At 49.1% G+C, this 25,642-nt stretch overlaps 1 protein-coding gene and 1 long non-coding RNA gene across 3 annotated transcripts in view; one reads left to right on the top strand and one right to left on the bottom strand.

Moving 5' to 3' along the window:
• The window catches only part of LOC147698981 (uncharacterized), a 54,262-nt gene extending 32,769 nt beyond the window's left edge, over positions 1 to 21,493 (bottom strand). Inside the window, exon 1 of one of the 2 annotated variants that reach the window (XR_015299242.1) lies at positions 21,416 to 21,493. This is a non-coding gene — a long non-coding RNA (uncharacterized LOC147698981). Of the gene's footprint in view, positions 1 to 20,612; positions 20,661 to 21,415 lie in introns of those variants that run through there. The other variant, XR_015299243.1, reaches the window with a different exon arrangement.
• Positions 21,494 to 21,718: 225 nt separating this feature from the next.
• TMEM39A (transmembrane protein 39A) overlaps positions 21,719 to 25,642 on the top strand; it is a 266,042-nt gene continuing 262,118 nt past the window's right edge. Inside the window, exon 1 of the mRNA XM_086935575.1 lies at positions 21,719 to 22,117. Coding sequence (XP_086791701.1) covers positions 22,079 to 22,117 — 39 coding nt within the window. The 5' untranslated portion in view covers positions 21,719 to 22,078. The remainder of the gene's footprint in view (positions 22,118 to 25,642) is intronic.

Below are 25,642 nucleotides of genomic sequence, written 5' to 3'. Positions count from 1 at the left end.
TGGACAGCCCACTCTGGCTTTGGCAGATACGGGGTGTCGACAGAGTGTTGTTCGTCCTCAAGATTTTCAACCTAGGGTAGTACCAAGCGAAGAGATGGTGGCCATCCGATGCGTGCACGGGGATGTTAAACAATACCCAACTTCACAGGTTACAATTCAACATATCAACGATCCGGGGACCTCCCTAAAAGTGGGTCTTATACCGAATCTACCTGAGAAAGTCATTCTGGGTAACGATTATCCCCAACTTCCACAGATGCTAGCATATGATAGTCAAAAAGGAGAAGACTGGTGGGCTGAAGCTCCTTTTTCTAAAGCAGACGAACATGAGTGGCCTTTGTCAAAACCACGGAAGAGTAGGAAACAGAGGAGGATAGAAAAAGGGAAGCCACCTAATGTATTGCCAGTTATACCTGAAGAGAACCCCTGGGAAACAGACAGAAGTTTTCGGGCTACACAGAGAGAGGATCCGGTTCTATTGGAGGCCTGGAAGAATGCGCTAGACCAGGAAGATCCCCTTCATGTAGGTCCCTATTTCTTTAAGAAAAATGGGTTACTTTATAGGAAAGGAAATCCTACACAAACCCCCCAGCTGATAGTACCTACACCATTTCGAGAGAAGGTTATGTTCCTAGCCCATAGCCATCTGCTAGGAGGACATTTTGGTCCGGAGAAAACAGAAAAACAGATACTAGAGAGATTTTATTGGCCAGGGATTTACCAACAGGTTAAAAGGTATTGCAGAGAATGTCCCATCTGTCAGAGACACAGTAGGTACATACCCCCTCATGCACCATTACTTCCACTCCCTGTGATAGAAGAACCCTTTAACAGAGTAGGCATGGACATTATAGGCCCCTTGTTACCCTCGAGGAGTGGCTGTAGATTTGTGCTGGTGTTGGTGGATTACGCCACCCGTTTTCCTGAGGCCATCGCCTTACGGCGGCCTGATGCTGTCAATATCGCCAAAGCGATGATAACAGTGTTCGCCAGGGTTGGGTTTCCAAAAGAAATCCTGACTGATCAAGGAACCCCATTCATATCCAAAGTCATGAAGCAAGTGTGTACCCAATTAGGCATACACCAAATCCGAACGGCAGCTTATCACCCCCAGACCGACGGGTTGGTCGAAAGATACAATGCTACACTTAAGACAACCCTTAAAAAACTGTTGGAACTAGAAACAAGAAAGTGGGAGGATATGTTACCATTGGCGTTGTTTGCTATAAGGTGCAAAATACAAAAAAGTACTGGTTATTCTCCTTTTGAACTGTTATATGGCCATCAACCCCGTACATTTTTAGACATGGCACAAGAAAAGTGGGAGAATGAACCTGACAACACTAAGCCTTTAGTTGATTATGTGTCCACCCTGAAAACACATCTGAGTCAGATTCGGACTATTGTCCGTAATAATTTGGAAGAAGCCCAGGCTGCTCAGAAAATGCAGTACGACAAAAAAGCCAAGGAAAGAAAGTTCGAAGTGGGAGACCTCGTTCTATTAATGATGGCCTCCTCTGACCACAAATTGCTAGGACAATGGCAAGGACCTTATAAGATCACTGAGAAAGTCACCCCTGTAACTTATAGAATAGAGCTAGATGCAACCAGGGGTACTTCACAAATCTATCATATCAATTTGTTAAAAAAATGGGAAGGACCTCTGCCTATTCTAAGTACCCAAACAGAGAACGAGGCCCCTTTATTTTCTCAATGCATTGACACTAGTCTTACAAACCCTTTAAAAGAGAAGTTAACCCAAAACCTCACTCCCCTTGGAGGAGTGTTTTCACTAACTCCTGGAAGGACAACCTTGGTACAACATGCCATCAGAACACCTGTAGGTAAAAGGGTGCGACTTCGGCCTTATCGGATACCCGAGGCACGTCGTCAAACCATACGAGAGGAAGTCCAAAAGATGCTGGAAATGGACATTATCGAACCCTCCTCTAGTGCGTGGAACTCACCGATTGTCTTGGTTCCAAAACCGGATGGTTCGGTCAGATTTTGCATCGACTTCAGAGAAGTTAATAAATTGTCTGAATTCGACACATATCCACTACCAAGAGTGGATGAAATGGTAGAGAAAATAGGGAGAGCCAAATATATCAGTACGTTGGACCTGTGTAAAGGGTATTGGCAAATTCCTTTACGTCCACAAGACAAAGAGAAAACAGCTTTTTCTACCCCTGATGATTGTACCATTTTAAGGTTATGCCATTTGGTTTACATGGGGCACCAGCCACTTTTCAAAGGGCAATGAATTGTATCCTACGTCCACACGAGAGGTATGCCGGAGCATACATCGATGACATTGTCATCTTTAGTGATACATGGGACCAACACGTACAGCACCTGAAACAAGTCATTGTAACCCTAGGAGAAAATGGTTTAAAAATCAATCCCCCGAAAAGTCATTTAGCGGCTCAAACAGTGAAGTATCTGGGATACCTTTTAGGCGAGGGAATGATTAGACCACAAGATTACAAGTTGGCCGCCATATCCCAAATTCCTCTTCCCAAGACTAAAAAAGATCTACGGGCCTTTTTGGGCCTTTTGGGATACTACAGAAGATTTATTCCCAATTTTTCACAAATCGCCTCTCCTCTCACTAACCTTTTGCAAAAAGCATCCAACACAGAAGAACGCTTGAGACATCCCACTCCCGACATCTTAAGAGCCTTCCATACCCTGAAGGGTTCACTGACATCCGAAACAGTGCTAGCCAGTCCTGACTATTCTTTACCGTTTGTTCTACAAACGGATGCATCGGATCAGGGGTTGGGGGCGGTGCTCTCACAAGTATCACGACAGGGACAAGAACAGCCAATCTTATACATCAGTAGGAAATTATTTCCTAGGGAACAAAACTATGCAGTCATTGAAAAAGAGGCATTGGCAGTGAAGTGGGCCATAGAAACTCTGAGATACTATTTGGAAGGAAGAGAATTTACCTTATTTACTGACCATGCCCCTTTGGAATGGTTATCCCGCAACAAAGGAAACAACGATCGTGTGTTACGATGGTTCTTGGCGCTACAACCCTATAGGTTTCGCACTCAGCATCGGAAGGGGTCAGAGCAAGGGAATGTAGATTTCCTGTCCCGATATCCACAGGACAGAAACCCTAGTAACAGGACACCAAGGGAAAGGGGATGTGAGAAAGATCTTGTCGGAACACCTAATAGGGTTGGACTACAAAGCCCAGACGCCCCTGCACGTACAAGGCTACATCACGTTTCACCAGAAACACGGACGAAGACCTGTATCTCTCCTCTCTTTCCACAGCGTGAGGTAACGGCTAGAGGAGGCGCTACAGAAAATGGACGAATAAAAACAGACGCCACACAGGAAACAGGGTCGCAGAACGTCGAGGAGGCGGGACCAGAGACGGACCACGAGGAGGACGCCGAATCTCGGAGCCGGGAGCCGGAGCTGAACGCCGAGAGTCAAGACAGCGTATCTGAGCGTGGAGAAGAGGCGGGGGAAACCGAAGACCGCTGGACGGAGGAGTGGTGGTGTCCCCCGGAGGAGGCTGGAGAGCGTGCCGTGACTCAGGAGAGTTACGGCGGGGCCGGTGAGTGACATTGAACCGAAGCACTTTTGGGGAATTGTTGTGTGTTGTGGGAGGTGGGAGGTAGAGCGTACACTGTGGGTGGTGGGTGGAATTTAGTAAACGGGAAACCGAAACGTTCACCTGTGAGAAAACCGTACCCGACAGTATCACTTTTTGGTTGCTTATCTTGGGAGTTGTTGTGACTGGTCTATGACTTTACCTCCGCTAAATTCTTATCCTAATCTCGTACCAATTCACTACCTACCCCTTTATCTGCCACTCCCAATACCTTTATGCACAGCCTTTCACCGTCCCCATTTTCGTGCACTACCTTCCGGTGTAGGAGCAAGGGTTTTGAACCAACAGTACCACTGACGGCCCCTTTCTCTTTTTCCCTCTCGGTACCTCCGGTAAAACAACACCACGGAGAACCTATCGTCCCAGGAACAACAACCACTGGAAGAAGAGGGAGGAACACCGAGTACCACTGCTAATCCTTTCACCACTGGAGAACTTGGTGCCGCGAGAGGAAGTGCGGAACCCGTTGTGAAACCTAAAACCTTGTTTCCTGATAATAAAAGTGCTGTTCGCCAATATATTCAGCCTCCGCGTCTGTATATCCGACCTGCCCTCCCACAGGCGGTCCTTATGGATAGGATGATATTGTTTCAGATCCTGGATGCACAGATGGAAAAGGCCTGTTTTTCTTTTTTACACTTCTTAATCTATAGTCTGAGGGTGATCTGGCTGTGGGTGTGCCGGAAAACACCAGAAATGTGAGCTTGTCTGTGAGATAATTAGTTGTTGGTTGTGATCGCTCAGTAAACGATGCAGCTGGTTTTAAAAGGGAGACATTGTTTAGTTTGCATGGGATACATTGCATGCCATTACAACACAGTCGTTACAACGACTGTGTTGTTACATTGCATATTATTACATCGCAAATCGTTACAACGACTTGCTGTAGGGGGCAGAAGGTGTTGGATTTACAATCTAACCCCTTCCCTGCTGTTGCACAAACTGGAATAGGAATAGTAAATTATACTATTCCTAAGTCCTGCAAGCCCCCTACAGCAAGTCGTTGTAACGAATTGCGATGTATTCGTATGCGATGTAAGAATACCGCACTTTAGACATAAAGTTTCCTTTGTGTAGGTAGCAGTGGCCATAGACTAGTATATCGAGAGAGAGTGATACAGGTCTCTAATCAGGAAGATAACCATAAGTGCTCTGCCCAATTCGATCAGCTCGCCGTGGAATTCCTATAGCCCGATGCCCAGGACATATTGTTTGGGGTCAAGGGCAACAAGTTCTCATGTGCATTTTATCCTTGGGACAAGTAGGCCCAACCCCCTGCAGCACAAACCCTTTGGCTCCCAGTTTGCAGCACTACATTATGGATCAGGGAAGGGCAATGTCTGCAGTTAAGGTAATATTTTTGCCCATATGTTAATGCTGTTCAAACTTGTATTTATGGTTCATTAATTGAAAGCCTTTATTATTAGGGTGTAAATGTTGTAAGCTCCGACTTAGCTACTGACAGTGGTTTCAGTACAAAAATGTGTTCACGATTTCAAAGTTTAACAATATGAGGGCATGTACAATGCTCCCAGAATGTTGTCTGATTTGATGCAAATATTTGCAGAAGCTTGAAAGGAAGATTGGTTCTTTGCTCCCAAAATAAAATGTTCATAAAAAATGAAAGCAGGAAAAAAAAGATTTTGCTAAACAACTGTAAAATTTCAGCTACCCTTCATTTGCAGCATCATTTAGTAACAATTGTTGATGCATACTAGTATTTCCTAAAAATATTCATAATGGAAAATCAGTGTAACCAGTTTCAATAAGATTAAGGGAAATAATATTAAACAAGCATTGGCAAAGCCAGTAGGTCTGAAATTGGTTGTCAGCTTTTTAGTTTTGTTTATGTGTGACTTATTTTGACATGGTTTTTGTAAAAACGTATTGGTGTGCGAGCTGCCAGGCCCTTACCATTATAACAAACATTGGCAAATGCAAAAATACTTTTTTGTCTAAGAAAGCACACACTGCTACAGTAGTTACTAGCACTGAGCAAAACTACTTTGTGTGCCGATATGCTCCTTGTGAAAGAGCAGAATGCTGTCACTCACAGTGAAGCCAGCCGATACAGAGAGAGAGACAGAATGAAAATAAACACAAAAGGTCACAGTCAACGCCAGACCAAATTAGGGGACCAATTATTAATTCTTAAAGAAAGTCTCAAAAGCACACCCATGGTATATGCATTAAGTGCAGCTTTACAGCGTTCATGAATTCTATGTCAGGACCGGAGGCTTCAGATTATGCTATATCTTCCTTCGCTTTATTAACATAAAGACTCCACAGCAGCTAAGGAAAATATATATAACAATGAACAAAAAATGCTTTAAGGCCTAAAGCATTTGACGGAACGTTTAACAGATCCAAAAAACAACAACTCCCAAGAGTCTCTTGTATATTGCCAGTCCATAGTCCTTCCACTCTGTCCATCACCGCTATAAAACCGGCCTTCTCTTCCTCTTCCCCCTCTTTCTTCGCTGCTCCAGCAGCCAGATAAGTGCCTTTTCTTGATTCCTTTATGAGATTTACTGGTTGTATTGTATGTACGATCGTTGGGGACTCGTCCCATGGGTTGTTTCCATTACAGAGTCCCCGGTCGCGGGAACGTTCTTCCGTTCCTACGCGATATCTTTTTCCCATTTGTGTGCGGTGACTAAACAAGCCGCCAGGGGGCGCCCACACGTCTCGCCGACTCTTCGGCGCGCCTCCGCAGTTACAGGAGCTGCGCTGAGGAGTCTGCCTGCGCAGGAGCCAGCCCTCGCGTACCCCTCTGACACCTGGTGCTCTGGGTCTGTAATCCCTATTTTGTGCACCTCCTTGGTTGTGTGTGGCTTGGCGCGCTTGAGGGGTACGGAGACTCAGTCCCGGCGAGGAGAGTCCGCGCGCTGGAGGGTCGGTGCAGCCCTACCTGCCACGTTCGTTGGCCCACAAAGTGATCGCAGTCAGTTGGTCTGCCCATACTCGAGGAATATCTCGATTAACACCCTCCTGGGTGCCTTTAGAGTTACTCCTGTGCTTCAGAATGGAAGGAGAGTACGAGGAAGAACCCTACTCCTACCTACAGGACGACGAATTCTACCAGGCGGTGGATAGCTCCATTTACCGCTGCGTGACGGAGGTGGTAGGGCCTATGGAGGACCGCCTCTCCGCCCGCATCGTGGAGGAATGCGCGAAGCTTGCGTCCGCCCATGTGACTCCGACTCCCGAACTCCCGGGGACATCAGGCGGATTGCCGCCCGCATCGAAAAAGCCCTGCAGGGAAGGCCCCTCCTCGGAGGCCCAAGGAGTGGACAGGGGCGCGTTTGAGCGTCTCCGGGACGCCTTTTTGGCGAAGGCAACGGCTGTGCCCCCTGCCCCCTTGGTGGACCCTGGTGCTTCGGGGGACGTCTCGACAGCCCCCGCTTCCCCTGTGTACGACTCACCGGACACTGATGACGACAGGGAGTCAGTCCGCTCTTGGCTCCCGTCGTCCTCGGCCAAGGAACTGCCACGGGATGAGTCGGGCATGTTGGATCCGGACGAGATCGTCCACCCACGCTCCGCGGCTTGGACACCGGGGGAGACGGTGGCGAAATTCGTAGCAGGTCGGCTACGCAAGCCGTTGGAGAAGGAGGCAAGAGGTTGTCTGCGTGGAGAGTGCCCTCGACCAACTTTGGAGGGTAAGGTGGCCATGACTCCCGAGTTAGACACAAAAATGGCCACCTTCTTGGCGAAGTTTATGAAAGATCCCAGGAAGGGTATCGATCGGTCCTGGCGATCCTGCCAGGACAAGCTGCTGGATGCAGTGGGGCCTGCCACGAAGATCCTCGACATGGCGGAGGAGGCGAAGGCTAATGGCACCGTCATTTCCCCGGAGGTGCTTTCCAATTGGGCCCAAAGGGTTATTGTATTCCTAGGCAACGGCAATTGCGCCCTATCTACCGAACGACGGCGTTCCCTTTTGATTAAATTGGACCCGAAGTTGGGGGACCTGGCCTCGTCGGAGGCGGGTGCAGTGGCCCAGGGAGGCCTCTTCGGCGAGCCCTTTATCAGGGAACTGGGCAAGTTCGTGAACACGTTCACGTCGCTGGACAAGGCGCAGTCCAGCATTAAACGGGTGTTTCACCAACGTTTCTCCGGAGGGGCCGGTCGCGGTAGGGGCCGTGCGACCGGCCGTGGCCAGCAAGCCAACAATAAGGGACAAGGCTCCGGCAGAGGCCAGTACCAGACCTCGGCAAACTTTAATAACTTCTACCCTACCAGAGGGCAACGCTTCGGCGGCAGAGGGTTCAGGAAGAATTCTGGACAAGGAAATGCCTCCGGTGAGTGTACTTTGTTTAGATCAAGTTCCGATTGGAGGGAGGTTGGCAACCTTTTACGGGGAGTGGGTGTTGCTCACTGCCGACGCTTGGGTCTTGCAAACCGTACGTGGGTTCCACATAGAGTTCTACGACCAACCCACGCAGGCGGTGCCCCCACGTCCACTGGTGTTTTCAGAGTCCGACGCGCGGTTGATAGACGGAGAGGTCTCGGAACTGCTCCGCAAAGGGGCCATCCGCCTATTAACGCGTCATCCCACCGGTTTCCTCAGCAATGTCTTCTTAGTGGACAAGACAGATGGGGGCAAGAGACCTGTGATCAATCTCAAGGAATTCAACGGGTGGTTGATCTATCGACATTTCAAGATGGAGGGTATCCACCTCCTTCGAGACGTACTCCTCCCTCGGGATTGGATGGTGAGACTGGATCTCAAGGACGCCTATCTGGTCGTCCCCATCCACCCGCCGCATCGTCGTTTCCTACAGTTTCTATGGAACGACAGGGTGTTCGAGTTCACTGCACTGCCGTTCGGTCTGTCATCGGCCCCCTGGTGCTTTACGAAGGTGCTCCATCCGGTGGTGGAGTTTCTCAGGGGTCAGGGGGTTCGGATGTTGGTGTACTTGGACGACATCCTCCTCATGGGGCAGTGCCCGAAGGTGTTGGCGGGCCGGCTTCGGCAGGCCGTGCACCTTCTTCAGACACTGGGGTTCGTGATCAACGGCTCCAAATCGGTTTTGGTTCCCACTCAGAAGATTACCTTCCTGGGTTTCGTGGTGGACTCGGTACAGGCGGTCTTGAGCCTGCCGGGTCGGAAAGTCGCGAAAATACGACACCTGCTTCGGCAGACGATCGCCAAAGATCGCACTTGGTCGGGCTTCTATCGTCCTCCATCCAAGCGATTTTTCTGGGGCCCCTGCACTACAGGGCGCTCCAACCTCTCAAGGCTCAGCATCTGCGACGTGGGATGAGCTACGACCAGTGGGTTCCCCTCACGGACGAAGTGAAGGTGGAAATGTCTTGGTGGCTGTCTCACATGGAGGCGTGGAATGGTCGGGCGATCTTCGGATCGGCCCCGGATCTAGTCATAGAGTCAGATGCCAGCAGGTCGGGCTGGGGCGCCCAGTGCGGGGATTTCTCCACCGGCGGCGCCTGGTCTTCAGAAGAACAACGGTTGCATATCAACTGTTTGGAGTTCCTGGCGGGCTCCTTCGCAGTCCGTTGTTGGACCAAGGATTCGGTCAAAGCCTGTGTCCTACTGAGAATGGACAATATGTCGGCGGTTCGTTATGTGAACCATCTAGGGGGTCCTCGTTCCCGCGCTCTGGCGGATTTGGCGAAGGACTTCTGGGACTACTGCCTGTCGCGCCACATTGCGGTGACAGCGGAGTACCTGCCGGGTCAAGCCAATCAAGTAGCGGATTGGCACTCCAGGCACCTCAGGGATGCCAGTCAGTGGAAACTAGACCCGGAAGTCTTCCGGTGGCTACAAACTCTCTGGGGTCCCTTTTCGGTGGACCTGTTTGCGTCCCGTCTCGACCACCAGCTGCGGCGTTTTTTCAGCTGGAGGCCGGACCCTCTGGCGGAAGCCACGGACGCCTTTCTACAGGACTGGAGTCGGGAAACACCGTTTGCGTTCCCCCCGTTCTCCATGATAGTGAGGACGGCGGCCCAAATACGCCGCCAGGGAGCGGAGTTGGTGTTGGTTACGCCGCTCTGGAGGTCTCAAGTGTGGTTTCCGGTTCTTCTGGAACTTTCTTGGGATTTTCCAATCCTACTCCCCCTGTTTCCTCTGCTCCTGACAAATCCGGATCGGGAACCGCATCCTCTCATCACGCAGAGCTCGCTCCGCCTCATGGCATGGAGGCTCTCAGGAGACGCTGGTCGCTCCCAGGCCTTTCGGGGTCTGCTGAACACCTGCTCTCCAAAGCATGGGCCGATAGTACGACGAAGCGCTACAGATCCGCTTGGCTTAAGTGGATGCGTTGGTGTCTACGAAGGGATTTGGATCCCTTGGTCGCGGGCCTCGTTCCCGTGCTGAATTTCCTGGCTCACCTAGCCGACAAGGGCCTGGCCTACAGAACGATCAATGCGATTCGATCGGCTATTTCGGCAGGCCATGATAACATCGATGGCCATCCGGTAGGGGAACATCCTTTTGTTTGCCGGCTTCTGCGGGCTATTCGACTCGCATTGCCTCCTGAACCCAGGTACTCCGTCCTTTGGGACGTCAATTTGGTTCTGAACTTGTTCCTGTCCTGGCCGGCCAATTCCTACCTGTCTCTTAAGGAACTCTCGGCAAAGTTGGCCATGTTGTTATGTTTGGTTTCTTGTAGACGCGTATCTGACGTGCGCGCGCTGGATATCTCTGCACGCTTTTTTTCCCCGGATGGGGTTACTTTTACCGTGGGCCGACGCACCAAAACGTCGTCGCGATCCATTTCCTATCCAGCCTTTCTAGACACTCCTAAGTTGTGTGTTGTGCAATGCCTCAAAGCATATGAAGATCTGACCTTGGAATTGCGCCCCCCGGGCGAACGTCAATTGTTGATTGCCCTGCGAAAGCCACACAAAGCTGTCTCCTCCCCCACTATTGCTCGTGGGTGCGTTGCTAGAACAATAACAACAACGAGAGAGAGAGGGAAAGGACACTCTCGGTCCCCCACGAAGTAGTAATAAACAACAAAAGAGTGCCCACTGAAGGGAAAAGGTGTCGAGCACAGAGACAAGGAAAGTTAGAATCTACCTTCGTAGGAATTTCCCCGGGATTCTTTTTAAGCCCTCACTCACCACCCTGGGTGGTGACATGCTTCATCATTGGGCCCACCGGGAGAGACCGAATGTCTCCCCGGTGTGCTGCAACGCCAGGTTACTGCGGAGCGGGGTTAGTTTGTGACAGAGTGTGAAAAAGGTGGAAAATATTAAAAATACCAACAGCACGTACCACACAAAAACTTTATTCCGTGGTTGGCTGGGTATCAGTTAAAAGGTATGTGATGGGAAATCTACCAACTATTGTGTTGGGTGTTTTCCCTCAAGGTTTACAATGGGGTCAACATGTTTCTGCCCTTTAAGTGTACATGTGTTACTGGGCATTCGTCAGGACCATGTAAATGTGTACCTCGGCGGTATAGACACGCTAAGGCCTACCCTGACCAGAGGACGTGAAAGTTAAAACACAGACTATGTGTCAAAAAAGAGGGTGCAAAAAGAACAAACCAAAAAAAAGGGTTCGAGCTAAAGTGTGCGAACCTGTGGTTTGTGTGTTAAAAGATCCACACCTCATGGGTCTCGGGAGGGGGGTGGTGGCGACGATGGCACACCGCCCGCAACGCCAAACACCCGCTTGGCACCTAGCGCTCTCCGGGGTCCGGTTAGAGGAGAGCGCTAGGTGCCAAGCGGGTGTTTGGCGTTGCGGGCGGTGTGCCATCGTCGCCACCACCCCCCTCCCGAGACCCATGAGGTGTGGATCTTTTAACACACAAACCACAGGTTCGCACACTTTAGCTCGAACCCTTTTTTTTGGTTTGTTCTTTTTGCACCCTCTTTTTTGACACATAGTCTGTGTTTTAACTTTCACGTCCTCTGGTCAGGGTAGGCCTTAGCGTGTCTATACCGCCGAGGTACACATTTACATGGTCCTGACGAATGCCCAGTAACACATGTACACTTAAAGGGCAGAAACATGTTGACCCCATTGTAAACCTTGAGGGAAAACACCCAACACAATAGTTGGTAGATTTCCCATCACATACCTTTTAACTGATACCCAGCCAACCACGGAATAAAGTTTTTGTGTGGTACGTGCTGTTGGTATTTTTAATATTTTCCACCTTTTTCACACTCTGTCACAAACTAACCCCGCTCCGCAGTAACCTGGCGTTGCAGCACACCGGGGAGACATTCGGTCTCTCCCGGTGGGCCCAATGATGAAGCATGTCACCACCCAGGGTGGTGAGTGAGGGCTTAAAAAGAATCCCGGGGAAATTCCTACGAAGGTAGATTCTAACTTTCCTTGTCTCTGTGCTCGACACCTTTTCCCTTCAGTGGGCACTCTTTTGTTGTTTATTACGTGGGTGCGTTGGGTCATGCAAGAAGCAGGCATCAATACGACGCTTTTTGAAGCACACTCGGCCAGAGGGGCCATGGCCTCTAAGGCGTTCTCAGTGGGTGCTCGGTTGGAGGATCTAATGCGAGCTGCAGATTGGTCCTCGGATTCCACCTTTAAGAGGTTTTATTTCAAGCCCGTGGTGGATTTGGCCCAGTTGGTGGTAAGTAAGCTTTGAACTAGCATAATCTGAAGCCTCCGGTCCTGACATAGAATCGAAATTTGCCTAGCTTACGTAACGGTAAGTTTCAATTCTATTAAGGACACGGAGGCGAGGATTATCCCACCCAGGCTACACAGTGGTTTCTCTACCCACCCGTATGGCAGTAAGTAAAGCATTTTCCTTTACATTGTCTGTACTGTAATAGTCACTAACTGCTCCTCGCCTTATTGTTGCATTCCTGGGCCACCTCGCTTACGCTGTCCCCCTTTTTTCGACAGGCAACGAGGGTGCTAAGCAGGATCAATGAGGTGTATGCGTGATCTGCGCGAAGAAAGAGGAGGAAGAGGAAGAGAAGGCCGGTTTTATAGTGGTGATGGACAGAGTGGAAGGACTATGGACTGGCAATATACAAGAGCCTCTTGGGAGTTGTTGTTTTTTGGATCTGTTAAACGTTCCGTCAAATGCTTTAGGCCTTAAAGCATTTTTTGTTCATTGTTATATATATTTTCCTAAGCTGCTGTGGAGTCTTTATGTTAATAAAGCGAAGGAAGATATAGCATAATTTTCGCCTCCGTGTCCTTAATAGAATTGAAACTTACCGTTACGTAAGCTAGGCAAATTTCGATTCCCAAGAATTTACAGAAGTAGGACAAGAAATAGAAATCCTAGAAAATATTTGTGAACTGCATTTTAGCATGAGCAATTCTGCATCTGTATATTTGCTCATGCGCAAATTTGACCACTTTTTTCCCAGCCCTAGAAGGTTTACGTCTGCCATTGTCAGGAGTAAATTTCCAACATTTCTCAGTATGAAAAAAGATTAGAGAAGAGTGGTTGAAAACCCTTAAATCATGCAAGTTAGTAGCTATGCACCGACTCAAAAAGGCATTCTAACGCTGGAACTATTTTTACCACTGCCTTCAGGCCCAGTATGTAGATCTGCAGAAACGTGGCAACATAAGAGGATTGCTATTATTCACAAACACTTCTATAAGAGCCCTGGCATAATCAGAGAGGCTTTATCAGAGCTCTCAAATAATGAGACTGCTGCCATAATTTGTTGCTGCACTACATGGCACCAGAGGGCCAAGTGGATTTTGTTACAGGACAAGTAGATTTATGAAGCAACCTGCCTCATGGGCAAGTAGATATTTTATTAAATTCCACACCCCTGAATCAGGTGCTGTCGTGAAGCTTGTCTCTGCAGCCACGTGGACCAGGAGACGTCCACGACGACCAGGAGTCAGGCACGGACTGTCCCACGAAGGCTCTCGCTGTCGGCGGTGTCGGCTTCAGGATTGGAGTCAACAAGCCTTGGCAAAGGCAACCCACGCAGGAAACGAAGTTGGCTTCTTACTCAGACCAGCAAGGTCTGAGGGGCTGCTTCTTTTGAGGGAAGCAAGGGCCAGTCTGGAGCAACCAGACCAGCGGTGTAAATTCAAAGGATCGTCGCCAAGATGGCCACTAGCCAGCGGGCAAGTGACCGGGCAGACGCGTCGAGCAGGAAAATGCAAAAGGGCCCCACGCAGAACTCGTGGAGTGTGCAGGGCTGATCTTTGGTGCAGATGCTGCTGGGGGCTGGGGCTTTTCAATCCCCAATGCACAGCTTCAAGGGTGCCTCAGAGCTGCACAATTAGCAGGTCGGAGACTTTTCAAGATGGCCGGTCCCACGTCTCTCGTCGCCTCCACCGGTCTCAGCTTTGCTGGGACTGTGGATCGGGCTGTTGGATGTCTGGAAGTCCGGTTCTTGGCAGGCTCTGTGCTCGGGCTCCGGCGGCGACAAAGCAAACCATTGATGGCTATATGGCGTCTTCTTGCAAAGTAGATTTTCGAAGGTTGAGAGTTTCGTTTCAGAGTTTCAGTCAGGATTAATCTAAAGTCTTGGGACTCAGCTCCTACCTATATACCAAATCTAGGGGCTGGATTACCTGCTAGGTCCCGCCTATGGGTGGGCCCAGGGAAGGGTGTGGTTACACCCCTTTCCCTTTGTCCAGTTTCCTGCCAGAGCTGGGGCTGGAGTGCCCCAGCACCGGTTTGAACTGGACTATGCATGGGACACCTTGTGTGCCCCAGGCAGTGTCTCATTTCTTTCAGCCCTCCCTGCCCCAATACACAAAAGCCTGTCTGGGGTGGTGCTAGCACCTCCCAAGGCAGGAAACCTATTGTCCAAGCCTCCCTCGCTGGAAGGACTCCCAGCAGCAGGAGGTCAGACTTGTGTCTGTGGAAGAAGCATCCATTTTGTGATGCTGAGGCTCTGGTTAACTTTAACCGGGAATAGTAGGAACAACATGTCTTCTCCCTCTAGAAGTGGGGAATGGTACCCCCGTCTCCAGACCTGGCGAGGGGGTAGTATTCCAAATCGTATGACACCTTACTCGACATGTTTTGATAAAGCCAAACCAGAGTTAGCATTTAACCGCGAGGTTCATAATGCACTTAAGAGTATATGGTATGGCAATATCCTAGAACAGCTATAAGGACATGGTTCCGAAAGCTACAGACAGGCTCAGCTCATGCTAGAGCACCATCTCACATAAAGCCAAGCACTCTGCCTCCAGGATTGTTAAGGCCTGTCATAGGAGTGACTTATAGGTGTATATGTGTCTAGACATAAGGTTAGATATAGGTATACTATATCTAAACAAGGGGGGATTACACAACCTTGCCCCAGCTGAGTGATCAGCCAGTTGTGTCAATGTGAGTGGGCAGCCAGGATTGGCATAATACATGCTGCAGCCCCTGGTAGGCCTTGGATGCACCTATGCCCTGGGTACCTATAATACACTGTACAGGGACTCATAAGGTGACCCAGTATACAATTGGTACTTGGCCATCACCTCATGGTAATAACTGATGGATAGTCAAGATTTCCCCTCATGGAAGACATGGTGTCAACTACACATGATAAACTTGATGAGGTATTGAATGAGAGTTTTGCAACCTATCCATTCTAACGTCTGACAATGACCCACCTTTCAACAGTCAAGAATTGAGATTTTCTCACAAGCATCAGAAATGCACACCTCTCTGGGGTTGTCGAACAGTTCATGGACACTCCAAAGATAGTGGTTCAGCATGTGGCGCTAAAAGGAAATGACCTCCGACCTGGTCTGTATTTGGCCCTTTATGCTTAGCGGTCTACTCCTCACTCAACCACAGGTGAAATCCCTGCCACCTTGATGTTTGGGAAATCCATGGGAATGAAACTGCACAATGGACCCAGACGAGGTCGACCGACCCTTACAAGATAAGCAAACCAGATTCTTTGAACGAATCCAAGATGAAAACCTATGCTGATGAGCGCTGAGGCACTCGAGACACGGCCTTCAAAGAGGGAGACGGAGTCTTGGTTACGCGAAAGTGGAAGCGAAAGCCTGACTCTCCAGTCGAGGCCGACCTGCTGCAGGTTGTGAAGAGCAAAGGACATATGGTGACCACTCAACGTTCTGGAAAGTCCATTGCCAGAGATGCGTCGCACTTCAAACTCCTGCATAGATGTTCGTGGGCTCCAGATATCCGAACTGAGGTCTGTTCATCCAAGGGCCTAGAGAGTCTAACTCATACAACTACCTCAGCATCACCTGTACCTGGGGCAGGCACCTCTCCTTCGCCTCCGCAAACTCACACAACGAGATCTGGAAGGATAATTTGAGCACATTGACAACTCATTGAGGAACTATAATTGTATGTATGTAAAAGTAATATTTTGTATTTAAGAAAGGGGGAAATGTAGTGTTTTGTATATATTTGTATAGCAGGACCCTTCTGGTGTCCGAGGGACTCCGTTGGAATGACTTAAGTGTTGTGGTGTGTCTAGGTGTGGTTAAATAAAGTTGGAGACACATTACCAGCCATCCCAAGTACCAAGCATCAGGTGTTAGACTAACGCATTTCAGTGTGGTGGTCCGCATCACCCCACTGAAATGGAAAGTCACGCATTATAGCGCCTCTCACAGCTGTCAAACGAGCGTCTATGTATGTATGTATGTATGTATTGGCATTTATATAGCGCACTACTTACCCGTAGGGTCCCAAGGCGCTTCGACCGCTGCGAAACCCTTCCTGGCTTCCCTGAGAGATGGTCCCTTAATGGGTATCTCCAGGGTGAGACCAGGCATCCCCGGCGGTCTGGTGGGGCCGTTAGTGAAGATGAGGCAAGCTAATGCCCAGAGTTGCAGAGTGTGATCGCTGATCAGAGTGGGCACCGAGGCGAGAGAATTATCGAGTCCGCTGACCCTGGTCCAGAAACCTGCCGCGCCGGGAATCGAACCCTGGTCCCGGGCCGTCCTCTGCTCTCGGGTCTGCCGCCTCTAACCAGTGAGCCACACTACTTCACCTCTATAATTCTTCTATAATGTATGCACCATGCTGTTAGAGTGGTACATGATGTTCCGGCGTAGTTAGTGTTAGATGGTGGTTCTGACACTCTGAGCCGCCTGGATTTTTCACTTTTTGAGCACCTATTTGTTGAGCTTCTACTGTGGGAGAGCCTCATTAGTTGGGACTCACCCACAGTGAACTCATGATGAAAGAGACTGCATGTGGATTTTACTGGTGTCCCCCTAGCTTGACTAGGCCACTGCGCAGCAGCTGGATTAAGGGGCAGCAGGATGGTTACATGCAGACACGTGTACATGCGTGTGCACATGTGTACAGGCTGCGCAGGGGAGATTCCTGGCGTGCGCAGCCCAAGCAGCTACAAAGTGAATGGTGTCGCAGGACTTATGCAGAATTGGGGGGTGACATAGAATAGGCTTTATACAGTGGAAAGAAACATGCCAGGGTAAGTCAGTGTGCTTTACAGTGTTTATTCCATTATTCTCTTTTGAGGATAGGGAGCACATGGGCTAGTTTTACTATCCTAGGGGCTACAAATTTCAGACACGCCCCAAAGTCCACTGTAACCTATGTGAGAAGAAGTATTCTGCAGAGTCCAAAGTCATATTTGTACTGCTTTCGGGTCATCCAGAAAGGTTATATTTCTCTGAGTCAGCTCATAACCAGGGCCTGGCAGGGGGCTGACTTCAGCAGGCTGGATTAATGACCTTTCTTCCAAGAGCGAAGGCCTCCTCTCCAAAGAAGAGAAGATGGGTGGAGCTACAGGCTAATCCATCAGCATCTGTCACCTGGTGCCAGGCACCCAGCTGCACAAGGGAGAAGGCAACACGGGGGGGGAAGGGGCGTTCAGAGACCATGTGGCAGGAGACCGCTGGACGATGCCATTTTGAACAAACCCAGAGGCCTGAGCAGGAAGGAGGGGGCAGGGGCAGTGAAGTGATGTGTCGCTGTTTGATAGGACAAACAGAGACTTCCTGCCAGCCCCCTGCCCCAACTTTAAAAATTGTTTGCACGGGAAGAGAAGATCTCACTGGGGTGTGGTCTGCTGAGGCAGAGGGTGCTGGATCCTGGCGCAATGGGCAGTTGGAAGGAGGAACCCCCTGACAGTCCCAGGATCCTGAACAACGCCAGGAGAAGAGTCCAGGACCAGTGAGCAGACGCCTGGGCCTCTGCGCAGGGAGAATAGAGGCCCAGGAGGAGAGCAAGGTGAAAGGCTGGCGCAGGGAGCCAGTGAAGACAGCTTCCTGCTATATGCACCCTCTTTGAGACTGCGAGGGCAAAGGAAAGTGCTCCCAGTGGCTGGGGAGCACCACCAGGAGCAAGAAGAGGCCAATACCAGGAAGATCGGACCCCTGGGGGCTGAGATATGCCCCCAAAAGGCAGGCGACCTTTGAACTGTGGCCAACCGACGACAAAGCGTGTGGAGCACCGCCGCCTGTCCAGAGAATGCCCCCGGGGTGGGTCAGGTCCCGGGGCTGCCCCCAAAAGAAGTCAAGGCGGGGAGCACAATTGCGCTCCTCATGAAGATGGTGAACAGGGGGTCCGGGGTCCCAACTTCGGGCCCCGCTGAAGGCGGGGGGTGCCGTCTCACCCCCGCAAAGATGGAAGTCGGGGAGCGTAACATGAAGATGCCGCGGGGTCCCAGGAGCCCACCCTGGCACCCGCCGAAACTGAAACCAGGGAGACCCGTCGCGCTCCCCGTGAAGATTGGGGGAAGGGGCCTGGAACCCCAACTTCGGGCCCCGTGTGAGGAGGAGGCGGCGGGGAGCGCTGTCTCGCCCCCGCAAAGAAGCTAAGCCGGGGAGCGCCGTCTGGGGGTACCAGGAGTCCACCCAGGCCCCGAAGAAAAGCTGTGGAGTGCCGTTGCGCTTTCCGGGACAATGTCCGGGGGCCCGGGACCCCATCTCTGGGCCCCGCAGAGATGGCAGAGACCGGGGGAGTGCCGCCACACTCCCCCGTGGCTGGAAAAAGGCAGGGGCGTGCCGTCGCACTAACCCGTGAGATGAAGAGCGGCCAGGGGTGGGATCCCTAGGCCGCTGAAAGCACTCATCGCACAGGAGCAGCTGGGGGTGGGCTCTAGGAGCTGCGATGTACCCCCTCGGGGTCCGGGTGGGACTGGGCCCCTCACTGATGAGCGGGATGCGTCAAAGCCACCAGCAGCGGGGGAGCCGCTACTAGAAAATGCACGAAAGAGAACAAGGAAGCACCCCATAATGCCTTGCAGGCCCGGACCAGTCTTCAAAAGAAAACTGCTTGTTTTTCTGCCTATGTTGGCCCCAAGAGAACTAGGTCACCACCAAGTGAGTGCAAAGGTGCAGGGGGAGCTGCAGGGGAAGCGCAGTCTCCCCCAGCACGAAGAAGAGGAGTCCCTCCCCAAGTCTCATGGGACTTGAAAAGAATAACCCCTCAAGGGCTCAGCCAGGCTTTATCAGCATCCCCATGACTGGAACTTTTGTTCTACAGCTGGGGTGTCTCAGGGATCATAAAGGAGTGAAGGGCTCAGTTGGGGATTTCTGGAGAAGGGCACCCCCTGGAGGTGAAGAGGTGTAATTGTACCCGAACTGCATTTACTAACGTTATTTATTTTAGAGGGACTGAAATTCACATGTGTAATGTGAAGTACCTGTGTAAGGTGATGTCATAAGCCAAATGGGGTTATGTGCTCGACATTCCTGCTAGGGTGTCTGGCTGTATATGCTTAATCCTGTGATTTCATCTGTGATGCCTTTAGGAGCTGTAATTGCAATGCACTCTAATGACCAACAGATGTACCGTCATTATAAAGTGATGCTTAAACATGTATTCTTGCTGCTGCGCTTAGGTGAAGAACAATCCAGAGTGTTAGCCCTAAGATATAGAGGTGTATCCTGTTTGGTCAGTGGGAGATGCTCAGTCAGGATTATGTGTCACCAGGGCAGGGGGGCCTATTTGAAATGCTTTTTGAGGTATTGGGGTGGGTCGCTACTGGGATGGTATGTTCAACTAACTACATTAGGGGCATGATGATGTGCATACATGGGAGTGGTGGTACTAAACCCCTCCCACTCCCCTGTGGGAGGGGTGGGGATGCTATGCAATGTCACAAAGTAATTCCAACAGCTTATGTATATTTGTAAATAGGTGCACAGTATTGAGTAGTGTGTGTGTTTAAATAAATGTACTCTTACTTTTAGAAAGCAAAGTACAGGCTGGACAATCAATTATTGAGTGTTATTTCTGCTTACCTGTGAATGGCGATTACTAGCCCACACCACCTCCCTTGAGTAAGCCTCAGACTGCTCTGCAACGCTACCCTCTGAGAGTCAGGCGCTACAATTGGGTATTTGGTTCCCAGTGAAGGGCAAATGTAGTCATGTTATTTGTGCAGGCCTCACAGATAGTGCCTCGTTTTCCAAGTTAGGATCTGGCTGGGATCCTCTGCGATCGTGTTGCTACAATGTAACACAAATCTGCAGCAGCACGCTAACTTTGAAATCAGGAGTCACTGTCAGTGCGCCCAACGGCTACTGTGGAGACAGTGTGCGAGTCTTTTATAGTTTTCAGACTCATTTTAATAGGTGCGTCATCTGTGGAGCGAGCGGCATTTAAAGTTAATCAGCCTACAGCACTTTGCAAAAGCTCCTTGGGCCGGAACAATTATCATTAGAAATATCCTTTAAAAACCTATTACTTGCTGCCACAACTGCCTTTATTGCCCACAGCGATTACCCTTTACACTCTCAATGGGTCTCCTCCGTGTCATGAGGGGGTCCGCAAGGTAGAGAGGAAAGACAATCCGCAAAGGATGCAGCCTTGGTAGGCCCTGCCCAGTGTGTGCACCCGGCAGGTGAAGCTAGACGTGCCCCGGCCAGGACTGCCAGCCCTTGCAGGCGCCCCGGAGACCCACTAAAGCCTCTAATACGAAAAAAGAGGCGAGGGGACCAGTGATCAGCACCCGTCCTGAAGTAAGTAGGAATTGCGACAAGAACTGACACTACGCTGCGCTGGTATTATACTGAGCTGGACTTGACCCCGGCCTCATCACAGGTGGCAGTGGCAGTGGTTGACTTGCAGTCATGAGCCAGACTCACCCGGACCAGGTAGATAGCGTTGGTTACTCTGCTGGAGTCCAATTCTCTGAGGGCTGGCACGCAGGGGGCCTGCCTTTTGCCACGATGCCGGCTCACCTGAGAACTTCAACCAAAGAAGTAAGTGTCTGAGAGACTGAGCCAGTATATTAATCTTAAGTAAACACTTGTGCTGTCACTAGTAAATATTACAAAGAATAAAAGTAGTAGTTTCGATTAGAATTTCACAAAATGCTTGTTTCCTGGCTGCATTTTTTTCTGGTGCTTTGCAGCAATTAAATTCATAGAGTTTCTTGTTGCTCAAATTAATATAGTATCTGATATTTGTAAATTTCCCTCGTCTTCATTGCTTGATTTATCTCGCGAGAAAGTGTCCTGACTCATAGTCTTTGAAATGTAACTCATAATTACTCTGAAAATATGGAAATGTCACACATATCAATCAAAACCCTTGGCAGCTATGCATTACGATTAACTTAGCAGTTGCACCCTGATGAAAGACCTGCACTACAGAGCTCTGTGTGCGGCGTTGTCATGTGCATGTGAGGAAGCTACACCTGAGAGCCCTGGAGCTATAATAAATGTAACTATATATGATTTTTTTTACACACATACATATATATATAGTTTTTTTCAATATTTATAGTCATATATAGTTACATTTATTTTGATATAAATATAGATATTAGCTAAGCAGTCTTTTATATGGCACTATTTGTTTGTAAGTTACCCACGATGGACTTTTCCGTGACTCCAACGTGTTTTGGAACTTAGGCCCCTGCCACACCCACACCTGCCTTACCCACCTTTAGTTTCAAAAAGGTTCACGGAGAGGTAAATTAAAACTTTCTGTTTTGCCGATCAGTGCCATTCAAGCGTGAGTCTGGAATGGAATGGTACTCGTGAACGGATTGGCTGAAGAGGCTGGTGGATTGCTTCCTTGATTTGTATTGGCCATTATTATTTCCCTGGAGGTTCCACAGCCTCGTTATCTCACCGCCGATAAGCAGTCAAGCTGCCTGATGCCACCTCCAGCATGGCCGCCCACCGTGACCGGCCTCGGCGGCCATCTTGTGAGTGGCAAATGGAGCCGAGGAGGAAAGTCGCGCGCAAATGACGCTGTCAGCTCGCACTGCCACGTCTCTCTGGGCAGCTGCAACAGTGGCAGGTCTCTGCCAGAGACCAGGCTGCTACTAGAGAGGGGAGGGGACCCCTCACATCTGGGCTGCAGCACCCCCCTGCCAGCCAAGGCTGTCCCTACCCCGCCATTCACTGCCCCCTCCTGCACCGGGAAGCAGGACCAGCAGCTGCCAGTGCAACTTTTCCCAATTTCCCATCATGCAATAGTTGGATTTTCTTTATATCGCCACCCGACTCCCTGGAGGTTGGGTGCATGTTCCAAACCCTTCCCTGACTCCATTGCCTTAAAGTATTCTGCCCGTTGTGCGCTGTGAGGGCTTCTTCATCTGATGACTGTCCTGCTGCACCCCCCTTCTGCACTTCCATGTGTGAGTATCTCGCTTTACAGCCTGCTTTAGAGAGCCTGGCTTTAATTTAGGAATGTACCATCTGAGTTAACTCTTTTGGGATGCTACGTCATCATTGATGTTGCAAAAACATGTTAAGCAGCCTGGTTTTATTCAAGTTAACGCAATACAATTGTGTATGTGTAAAGGGATAACTTTTGATGTAAGGGGCAGTTGTGCCTACAAAGCTGTAGGAGAGAAGTCTGCCTTATGTGTATAAAGTGCAACTTTCTGTGGAGGAGATTGCGATCTACAGATGCATAAAATGATAACTCGGGATGCACAGCTGTATAAGTGAATTTTGTCTACACGTATGCAGAATGGACAACTGGCTACACGCACAAAATAGCTTTAAAACTCTGGATACACATGTAGGGCTTCGAAGTGACTGTCACAGTATATTGCATCTTCCAGTCAAATGCTTTTGTTTTGCAAACTCTTGTACTCTGGTATTTTAGTCACGTTGGTTCATTTGAAAATACAGGAAGTTACACTTTGCAGAAAAATTAAATTCCGCCATGAAAGCTTGGGGCTAGATTGTGGTGGCCCAAATGACAAGGTTTCATTTGCTAATCTTACATATGTGTAGAGTGTTCCAGATTTACTCTTATGTACAGTCAGTTGATTTAGTCTGTTGATGGACCGCTCTAGGAAGGTGTGTGCCTGAGGGCTGGCTTGAATACGTGTGTTCTGAGTGACTTCTTAGGTGACACGTGTGCCATGACTGCTCTAGGTGTGCTTGTATTAGTTGAATTGCAGTGGCAATGAACATCCATGGAGGCACTGACTTGTCTACTTTCTGTGCCGGAGGAGCCGTTTTGCAACTATGTAGTTCGCCCCCCTCCAATTATCAAACACCTCATCAATTAAATAGAAAACCCTTTGCCCAGTCAACACCCTAAAAGTCAACAGCAAGTAGCATTCCAGAATTTTCCTTTGTTTGATGTTGCCAGCTGGGGTTTTGAGACCTATTGTGACATCATTAACTGGCTGGCCCCAATAAAGAGAACTTTGCCACTGGTTCTAAAGGCCTGTTGGTTCAAGTGAAGTTAACTATTGGTACAGCTCCCAGAAAGCTCTAGCTTGTTAGACGATTGCTCAGGGATGGAAACACCGTGTCTTGCTGATGTGAAGTGATCTGTCAGTACCACTAGTCTGTTCTGGGACTAACAGCACCAATAGCTAATGCTTTCATAGGGTGAAATATTGCAGCAGCGTTTGAGTGGCACTTAAAAGTGGTGCTATATTAATGTGAAATGAATACAGGATGTCCGAAAATGCCCCTTTTCAGTCACGAGGAGTGCTTGAGTAGACCCAATGTTTCTTCGCCTTGACATATGGAAAATGCTCACCCATTCGTAGCTTCTCTCCAGATGGACTTTTTCCAGTGGGGGTGTTTGGATTTGATTCTTGTTTATTGTGACGTGTGCTGGAGGACGATGCACCTGTGTGGTCCTGAGAGTTAATAAATGTTGGTTCAATAACCAGGTATAAAGAGTGGCTTGACAGACGCTGCATTAATCTAGTGCAGTAAGCACATTTCGATACCCGGTGAATGGTATGCTAAGATAGTGGCCGGTTTCGTGACTTTATTAATGTGTTGGCTACTAACAACAAATTTGTTTAATGCTATACTTCAAAATTGGCTATACGACCTTAAAAGAGTACGAGTTATAATATTTAATTGTACAGTTATTGGACAGTGCAATAAAAAGAAGTATAACATGGATTTTTGGAGAATTAAATGTATACGGGTGCACAATAGTATACCTATTCCTTGAACTTTCTTGGCCACTGGCATGCTTTTTTCGAAACTCCTGCAATAGTCACGCTGGGGTGCATTTGTACTGTGATGAATCACTCCCTCTTTCTGCCTTGCCACCTGCGTACGTATTTCTTGTCATAATTGATTTGTGATTATAGATGTACCTAGAAAACAACTTTTTGGGATTGGAGTTATCTCAGTAAATTACATGTAATTTTAGTCTACATCCATATGGCACTTCTGTAATGATTTTTAGGTTTGGTTTGCTTGGACCTTTTTGATTTTACTAAAATTGTGTGTATTAAATACTTGTCGGGTCTGTTCGGCCCGTCATCTTAATCCCTTGGTTTGTTATTGTGGCATTCCCATTTTGTCATTGGGCCACTATGCATACAGAATGGGAGAATGGATTTACCTACTTAAGTCACTGTGTAACTTCACTGCAAGTGACTGCATTCTGCTCACAAGGGACACATCCACAAAAGGTCCCTTTAGTCCCACAGACTACTAAGACAATGAGTGCTTTTTTTAGGCCCCAAAAATACTTTTGCCGTTAGCCAATTTTTATTTTTGAAAACCTTTATTTGTGTAGATGGTTGCATACAAATACGGGCCTACAACCCAGAGGCCGGCCACAGAACAAACTGGAAAGCACTAATGTCAATTAAAAAGTACGGAGTGGTTACGCAATACTACACAATGCTGCGAGTCCATAATGCTAACTGAGTGCAACCCCCCGGCACAGGATCACAGAAGGTTAATTTTATATTAAAGAATAAAGGATCGGTTGTGTAATAAGCGTCCTGGCGCGCATGGCGGGGAACAGAACCAACAACATTATAATAGGGAATCCATAGATCTATCATCAGAATAGTCCAAAGCGTTCAAGCCATAGATGCCCTTGCAATTCTTCTTCAGTCAGTGTCCACCCGCAACATCATGTGCCCAAAGACAAGAAGAACATCACTCTCATGAAAATCAAATTTGCAGTGAGACGTATAAAGTTGCAATCATTATACAGCCCAACCCGGAGAGTAATGAAAACTAAAATACTAGAAAAAAGGGAAAGGGGACTCCACGTTACTGTACCCGCCCCACGGCGATAATGGCAATCAACAATCCAGACAGCAAACATTCTTAGGGGCGGGGCGGCTAAGTCAGGATAAGCAGAACCTGAAAGTACCATATTATATAGGAATACCCAAACCTCCCCCCCCCCCCCCGGCACTCAACCCGCGGGAATCACGCACAGTCATGGAGACCCAAGAAAAGGACACAAAACAGCCATAGAAACGAGTAACTATCTAATAGACCCCAATCCACCCGCCCCACCCTGCAGAAGGCTATGGCCTACCCCTCCCAGCAGCGTGCCTGTCGCCCTAAACATGAACCAGAAATATAGAATGAGATAATATAGGGAAAGGGAAGAAAACAGATAAAAAGGGAAAAAGGAAAGCCAGGGGGGAGGATACCATGTAACCAGGCGCACGGCCCCAACCCCCGCCCATACAAACAATTAGTGCAGCCCAAAACGAAACTGGCATGTTTTTCAGGTAGCTATACATAGTAAGGATTCGACAAATTATCTCAATTTGGGGCAGTCCATAACTCCGTGCACCGAACAGCAGTCCTGCGGATTAAAAACCCGGGCTCACCCCAGTCCTTTCTTAGCTAACGCCACGATGTATGTCGAAGTAGCGGGCATAAAACAAAGTGGAGAGAAAAGGCCGTGGAGCAGCCGC

The sequence above is a fragment of the Lissotriton vulgaris genome, chromosome 8, assembly GCF_964263255.1.
Source record: "Lissotriton vulgaris chromosome 8, aLisVul1.2, whole genome shotgun sequence".
Taxonomy (NCBI): domain Eukaryota; kingdom Metazoa; phylum Chordata; class Amphibia; order Caudata; family Salamandridae; genus Lissotriton; species Lissotriton vulgaris.
The sequence above is the reverse complement of the archived record's forward strand: the minus strand, read 5'-3'. Positions and strand labels throughout refer to the sequence as shown.